At 49.6% G+C, this 8,306-nt stretch overlaps 1 protein-coding gene across 1 annotated transcript in view; it reads left to right on the top strand.

Annotated features, from left to right (window-relative positions):
- Positions 1-1,170: 1,170 nt before the first annotated feature.
- ADAMTS12 (ADAM metallopeptidase with thrombospondin type 1 motif 12) overlaps positions 1,171-8,306 on the top strand; it is a 172,742-nt gene continuing 165,606 nt past the window's right edge. Inside the window, exons 1-2 of the mRNA XM_059833625.1 lie at positions 1,171-1,297; positions 6,236-6,597. Coding sequence (XP_059689608.1) covers positions 1,171-1,297; positions 6,236-6,597 — 489 coding nt within the window. The remainder of the gene's footprint in view (positions 1,298-6,235; positions 6,598-8,306) is intronic.

Here is an 8,306-nt window from a genome sequence, read left to right as displayed (position 1 = left end):
TATCTGATTTAGAAATCCTTGGAGTTTTAACTCTTTCTTGCATTTTCATTCTCTGGAGTTTGAGGTTCACAGTTCTTGCAGTTAAGGCAGCTGAATTGCGACAGCCTTTGGGAAAGTCTGAGCAGAGGAACAAGCGTAATTAAGCATAGATTGCCGTGAAACTATCCAAGAAACACATGGTAGAGTCAATTTTAAGCAGAGGGCTATTGAGGCGAATGAGGAACTCGGCCCTGGTCTCCAGGACAGGACGGCACCGAAGCTGTGCCCCGGGCACCCGCCTGTGGTACCTACGGAGCGGCGGCCGGGCAGTAACCTGGCAGAGGCTGTGTGAGGGCATCCTTAGTGGTGATTACATGGCACGCACTTAAAAATATAGGCGCCGGGGCGATCAGAAACTGCCCTTACAAAGGGATGACATTCAGCAGTAGCCTGAACGGGGCAGCACACTGTTAAAACAGAAGAACGGCCTCAGCGCCGCGGGGAGACAACCTGGAAGCTGGGTTCTGCCTGCGCGGGGGACGGGGGGACGGGGGGGGTGAAGGCCCCGGCAGGGCCCTGAGGGGACTGGGGCTCCGGGCGCCTCAGGCGGGGCGAGGCCCCCACCGTCCCTCAGCGCTGCGGCGGGAAGTGGCGGAAAACGCGTTAAATACCCGCATGCTTCGAGCACTTTGGCCACAAGCAGGGGGGAACCTCTGCCTGGGCGGGTGCGGGGCTGCGAGGCCGCGGCGGGCTGTTCCCCGGCCCCACACCGCGGGTCTCCGCTGAGGGGCCGGGGAGAGGAGGCTGCCTTGTGCGGGACGGCCCTCCTCGAGGGCTGCTGGGGCTAACGCCCCACCTTTGCCGCTGTGGAGGGCGGAGTGGGGGGGCGGCAGGCCCCGCTGGCGGCCTCCTCTCCCCTCCCCGCTGGCCCGGCCCGGTTCGCTCCGGCGCGTTAACCCCGGCGGCTCCGAGGCGGGGGCTCCCGGGAGCGGCTCCCTCCCCACAGCCCTCCTTCCTCCGCCGGCAGAAACCAGACACCGGGACGGCCCCGCGCAGCCCTTGTGGGGAGCGGCGCCTGTGTCCCGGCGGCGCCGGGAGGCCGCTCTGCCGCTGCCCCGCCGCCCGGCCATGCCGCGGCCCGGCTAGGCGTCGGCGGTCGCGGCGCCCCGCTCGGAGCTCCCCGGCCGCACCATGCCATGTGTCCCGGGGAGCCGCGCGGCGCACGTCTCCTTCTGGCTGCTCGTCCTTCACGTCCAAGCGCCCTGCCTGGGCTGGGCCCCGCCGGCGGGCAGCTTGCTCTTCCCCGACGGGAGGCAAGGTCAGTGGCGGCGGGCGGGTCGGGGTGCGGGAGTTCCGCGGGCGCGGCGTGAGGGAGAGCGGGTTCCCGCCGCCGCCTCCCCGCCGAGCAGCCTCGCCGCGGGAGGGCTTCCAGCCGGTCCAGTCGCTGCTCCTTGGCGGTACTCGGGCAGGAGGGACGGCGAGCCTCGCTGTTCCGGCCCCGCGCCGTCCCCGGTTTGGTGTTAGCGGTACTGCCCGGGCTCTGGCGGGGTAGGAGCTCGCAGCGCTGCCCGCGGCGCCTCCTGGGGCTGGCTGCCGCAGACTTCGAATTCGGTTTTGCGGTGAGAGCGCACAGCTCTGGCTGTGCCTTCCTCCTGCTTTTGGAAGTCACTGAGTTGCGCTGTGTGGATGAAGGTACTGCTAAATCCTCCTTTTTGCTCATTTTCCTCGTTAAGAGGCACCTCTCTAAATACCAGAATCGTTTTGTACTACTAAACTGAAAAAGTTTCCTGTCCTGATTTTTTTTTTTTTTTAAACAAACGATCACTTCTGTACTGCAGCAGCACAAACTGCAGAAGGATTGGTGTTATCAAGGTGTAAAACCCCCTGTGAGTTGTTCATATTCAGTGAAGACGGTAAATTAAAAGCGAGGAGGAGTCTCTTGAGGCTGCTCCCCCAGGTGGATTAACTTCATTCCCCCGGTTGGTACTGGCTGCACAACTCCCTGGGGGAGTGTAACTCAGGAATTTTATCCTGTTGCCTGTTTAAGGAAAATCAGAGGAGCAGCTCCCAAGAGAGAAAAATTACGATTAGCTGGAAGACTCTGCCTGGTGGTAGAAGACCCGAAAGTGTAGGAGGAAATTTTGCTTCCTGAAAACCTTCCTGATGCAGTCAACAGCTGTGGTGCTGTCAGTGGGAGAGCTTGAACACAGAGGAGAAAATCTTCTGTGCCCCTCAGAGATCGGGGAAAGGAAAAGTGGTTAAGCAAGGTGCCTGAAAAGTGACCAATTATCCTGAAGTTAGTTCGTGCAGAATTAATTTAAAGTGAATGCAAACAATCATTGTGTTTCTGTGACTCTACATGGGACAGAGCAGGGATGGCTGTGTTAGTATGTAGTAGCTGTTTAACTGTCAGGCATTTGGAAATGAATGTAGAATTAATTTAACTTTTTAGGCATGAAAAACTTAGGCTTTTCCAAGAGTTTGCAAATAGCTTTGTGTAAAGGCACAGTTCAAAATTTGTCTAATTTTTTGTCAAGGAAGATTGAACACAGTGCTAAGTGTGAAGGACTGAAATTTGTATCTTGCGTAGCTGAAGTGACTGTTAAGTATTGTGCTCCCTCCACACCCATGACGAGTGCGGCAGGTGGGACAGTTAAGGATTCCCTTGTTGAATGTTGGAGGCCTCCTTTTTGCCATGGGGCTTTGGAGCTGGGGGTGTTTGCTGGGTACGGAGTCTTTCTTTGGCTTGGGAAGATGCTTCTTCCAGAGTTGAGCAATGCTGTTTCCTAGCTCAAGGAATCGTTTGAAAAGAAGCCAGAGAGTCTGAGGAGCAGATGTAGATGAACTACAGAGATGGAGATGAAACAATGTCAAATATTGATGTGTCACATTTTAAAGGAATTTTGTCAGAAAACATGTTCTCTGTCTAAAAGAAATTGTGCTTTTCCTGTCATGCGTGACAGACAGTGTATGTTTTTCTCTTTATCCTAGTTTATTCACTTTGTGTACAGCCATTCTTACTATAGGCAGTTCTCTGCCATGTGTGATGGGTTTGAATCCACAAAGGAGCAGAACAGGCAGCAGGTTTTTTTTAATATTATCAGATGTTTTCAATGACGCAGAATTAGGAGGGTCTGCAGGGAAGGTTTCTGCGACAACTTAAACAATTCTTAGACTTGTCAAACAAGCGTGAAGGGCCTGAACCTTGCTCATCCCATGTGCCCAAAAGGGCCTGTGCAAACACTGTGTTTGCAAGGCAAAGTACTGACTCGAACGTGTCCTGCTCAGTGTGATGTTTTGGTCTTGCTCGCAGCACTGATGCAAGCCTGCGTGCTCCAGCTGCAGCTGTGGAAAGACAGAGCATTCTCTGGAGCTACACAAGCTGACCAGGGAAGTCTTTCCTTTCCTGGCCTATAAATCCTGAGCAGTGCCACTTGACAGGCAGGGCTTCCCGGGAGTGGAGAGTATTCTAGGTGGCCAGGGAGAAGGATGCTGTGACGTGCCAGCTCCGAGGCTTGTCAGTGGCACTGGGATAGATTCCCTCCGTTTAATGTTTGCTGGCAGTACGTTTTATGGGAACCTGTGGTGTTTTAATAGGAATTAATTATTACTTTAGGAAAACTGAGGCAGTCAATGTTGAAGAATACAGCCTTATTCTTGTGCAGTGTGGGTTGCATGTATTAAGTTTCTCTGTTTGTTGCCTCTGCCTTCTAGTTGAGTGTTACTCTTTCCTAGAAGGGCAGAAAGGTGTCCCCAAAATTGTACTTCCTGTCTTTGTTTTAGACTCTTCTTCAGCTAGAAAGGTTAAGTGGTATGTTAGGCTTAATGTGGAGCTCATTAAATTGTTCTGTTATTGGTAGGATTGCCTTTGCTAACCTCTACCCATGTTATTGGTAGGATTGCCTTTGCTAACCTCTACCCAACAGTCTAGACAAAACTCATGATGATTTCTTGCAGAAGTTATCTTTAGCCTCATCTTGTTAAACTTTTTTGTGTTGTAATCTTATTCCTTCTGGTGTTTTGGAAACTTCAGTAATTCACTTCCGCAGTTATGTTACAGTATATTATTATTGCAGCATAATTCCCCTTTCCAGTGACTAGCATTCAGAAATGAGTATTTAACGAGTGGGTGGAAGAAGTTAGACTTCTCTGCTTTGATAATCCTGTTGCTATCAGGTGCTTAGGCATTATTTTCCCTTTTACTGATGATGATGTCTAATTTGTCATAACCTCTACACACTAATTACTGTAGTGATGAAATAAAAAACTTCCTTGAATAGTTTGAAGTCCAAAACAGCAAGTCATTGGTCTTGCATGGAGCTTAACAGTTAAGCCACAACAAATTAAGCTCAAGACATCAAACAGGGGCAAATCACACAGTGACAACAAATGAGTAAGTTTTCCTTTGGGCATTAAATTTGATAATTTCATGAGTTGTGCTGAAAACCAGAGAAATGGGGGCCCAGTCTTGCAGCATTCTCTGGTAGCCTGTATTGGCTACCACAATATGGGGTGTAGGACTTCCCAGGAGTCTTATAATTCAACTTCTGCAGGTAAGCCATATTTTTAGGTGTTTCTCCTCTCTTCCCCCTGCCCATTTTTTGCTTCACCCTGGAGTGTGAGGAAGCGGGGACCTCAGTGTAGCTTCAGCTGCTAAATTGTCAGGCAGCTGGCACCTTTTGTACCATAACTGCAGGCATGAAGGTGTGGACTGAGTTTTCAGTGTCTCAGTCCCTGCTGTGCTTATGTTGACAGGGGCAGGAGATGTCTCTCGGAACTTCTGATAGGTGTTAGTCTCTGTGTTGTCAAGAGTTGCCACTGTGGAGATTTAAAAGCCCGCTGCGAAGGCACAAAGTCATTGTAGGCTGGTGGGAAGGCTTGTGTACAAAGAAATCTGTTTTGTATGAGAATAAGCTTGCTTCTGAAATTAAGATGCTACTGAGACAAGGCCAAACTTCTCACGTAGTTTTGTATATGTGCTGGGAAGTGGGGTTTTTCTGTGTTTTGTTTTGGGTTTTGTTTTGAATTGGGAGTGTTTCAGTGCATATGTCTCAGGAGTCCATGGCCTGGGGAAACAGGAGCAGCCGCATCTTGTATGGCAGCTAGTGAGAATAAAGGAGATATGTTCCTTTCCACAGGGGGTGAATCCAGACAGCTGTCTGTCTGGGCATGATTTATCCTGCATGGCTTTGAAGGTGCGGGCAGTGGAGAGAGAAGTGTCTCTAGAAGGATTGTCTTACCAGTCCTAGGTAGGAGTAAATTGCTCTGGAAGTACCTGGAGCAGGCTAATTGCTCTGTTAACCAGCTTAATTAATGCACGAGGTGTAATGACTTCATGTATAAGTGGCTGGGTCTTTGGGAATGAAGAACAGCCCTGGGGAAGGAGGAACTGGAATGACATGTATCCTCACAATTTCTTTTTGGTGAAATATGTTCAGACTGTGATTTCTTGGGCTGAAGTCAAGTATGCCAGCAGATGATCTGGCCCGTAGGGTGTGAGTTCCTAGGGACTGTGTTTTACATGGATTTATGTTATTTCCTTGGGGCTTTTGAATTTTACACTAATTTAAAAAAAAAAAAAAAATTGGGAACAGGTGTTGTTTCTTCTGTGTCATAGCAGGAGACAAGAATGCCAGTAACGCTTTCTTCCCCTGCTGGATCCTGACAAGTGATAAGGTGTCCAGTCTTACCCTGGGTGGAGCCCCTTATAAAAAAGGGCATGGTTGTTTCATTCCCCTTCAAACCCTTCTTCAAAATTCCCTCATCTGCTGCAACATCTCCTAAAGCTGATGCTGCTGAGGTGCTATTGCTACAGCCTATCAAGACAATTACTAGTATTCTCTTCACCCATGTGTATTTGTAAGGCTCTGTCTCCTACTTCAGGTGGTCAGCTTTCTGGATGTGTGAGGATGATCTGCTTGGTCAGAGCATCGTGTGCTGGGGACCTAGGACAGAGAGGGTTCCCAGCTTTTGTGGGATTGGGAAGGGGTGTGTGTGACCGTCAATACTTTATATGAATGGTGACAAAATATTTGAAAAGAAGAACGTTTAGCTTCTAAATTGGATGTTATAATGGGAGAGTAGAAAGCCCAAATGAGGATTGTATTGCACGGTGGTCTGTGCACTGCCTGCCTTTGTGTTGGTGGGATGGTGTGGTGAATTGCTGTCACTTTTCACTTTCCCTTTAAATCATGAGAGATCTGAACAGGCTAGCACTCACCCTAGTTTTGCTTCTTTTTTTTCCCCTTCCTCTCAGAGCAATTTATCAAGACATTGCCAGAATACCACGTGGTTGATCCAGCAAGAGTAGATGAAAGCGGGCATTTTCTTTCTTTTAATTTACACCATCACATCTCAAACACGAGGAAGAAGAGAGATATCAGCAAAAATGAAAGTGTGGTATATTATAAAATTAACCACGAAGAGAAGGATCTGTTTTTTAACTTGACTGTCCACGTGGGATTTCTTTCCCATAACTACATAGTAGAAAGGAGATGTGGCAACCACACGAGTGCGAAGATTGCAACTCGCTCGGGAGTTCGTTGCCACTTCATTGGCACAGTGTGGCAGCCGGGTTCTGGGAGTGGGACAGCAGCGATCAGCACTTGCAATGGCCTGGTAAGTGATGTGACCTTTACTGGGGTTCTGGGCTAATTTTGCTGTCATTAGAACTAAGCTACAGCATTGGTATGTGAATATGTCTGGTAAGAAACTGGATGAGCCAATCTGATGCCTTGCTGACAAAATGCTCTGAAAATATCAGTTTAATACTGTGGATGTCATTTGGATTTTTGCAAGAGAGAATTAGAAGGTCAAAAGTTGATGCTGAGGCTCCTTGGGGTTTACTTTTTGCTAGATCACAGAATCACTACTGTTGGAAAAGACCTGTAAGATCATCAAGTCCAACCATCAGCCCAACACCACCATGCCCACTAAACCGTGTTCCAGAATGCCACGTCCACACGTACCTTGAACACTTCCAGTGATGGTGACTCCACCACTTCCCTGGACAGCCTGTTCCAATGCTTCACCACTCTCTCAGTAAAGAAATTTTTCCTAATGTCCAGCCTGAACCTCCCCTGGCACAACTTGAGGCCATTTCCCCTTGTCCTGTCACTCATCACTTGGGAGAACAGACCAACACCCACCTCTCTGCAACCCCCTTTCAGGTCATTGTAGAGAGCGATGAGGTCTCCCCTGAGCCTCCTCTTCTCCAGACTCAACAACCCCAGTTCCCTCAGCTGCTCCTCATAAGACTTGTGCTCCAGACCCCTCACCAGCTTCGTCGCCCTTCTCTGGACACACTCCAGCACCTCAATGTCCTTCTTGTAGTGAGGGGCCCAAAACTGAACACAGCATTCGAGGTGCAGCCTCACGGCACGATCACCTCCCTACTCCAGCTGGCCACGCTATTTCTGATAGAGGCCAGGATGCTGTTGGCCTTCTTGGCCACCTGGGCACACTGCTGGCTCATCTTCAGCCGGCTGTCAACCAGCACCCCCAGGTCCTTTTCTGTGGGGGAGCTTTCCAGCCACTCGTCCCCAAGCCTGTAGCGTTGCATGGGGTTGTTGTGACCCAAGTGCAGGACCCGGCACTTGGCCTTGTTGAACCTCATACAATTGGCCTCAGCCCATTGATCCAGCCTGTCCGGATCCCTCTGCAGAGCCTTCCTACCCTTAAGCAGGTCAACACTCCCACCCAACTTGGTGTCGTCTGCAAACTTGCTGAGGGAGCACTCAATCCCCTCATCCAGATCATCGATAAATAGATTAAACAAGACCGGCCCCAAAACTGAGCCCAGGGGTACTCCACTTGTGACTGGCTGCTAACTGGATTTCATTCCATTCACTACAAATCTCAGGGCTCTGCCATCCAGTCAGTTTTTTACCCAGCGAAGAGTGCACCTGTCTAAGCCACGAGTCGCCAGTTTCTCCAGGAGAATGCTTTGAGAGACTGTCGAAGGCTTTGCTAAAGTCTAGGTAAATAACATTGACAGCTTTTCCCTCATCCACTAGGCGGGTCACCTGGTCATAGAAGGAGATTTTTTTTTTTCTGGTGATCTGGACTGTACATCTCTTTCATTCATACAGCTTGAAGCCATCCAAATATCCAGTCATTTCTTTGATCACTTTTGAGTAACAAGGGATAGGATGAGAGGAAATGGCCTCAAATTGCACCAAGGGAGGTCTAGTTTGGGTATTAGGAAAAATTTCTTCGCTGAAAGTGTTGTCAGGCTGCCCAGGGAAGTGGTTGAGTCATCATCCCTGGAGGTATTTGAAAGATGTATAGATGTGGTGCTTAAGGACAGGGTTTAATGGTGGACTTGG

The sequence above is a fragment of the Gavia stellata genome, chromosome Z (assembly GCF_030936135.1).
Source record: "Gavia stellata isolate bGavSte3 chromosome Z, bGavSte3.hap2, whole genome shotgun sequence".
Classification (NCBI taxonomy): Eukaryota; Metazoa; Chordata; class Aves; order Gaviiformes; family Gaviidae; genus Gavia; species Gavia stellata.
This window is presented reverse-complemented; position numbering and strand designations above follow the sequence as displayed.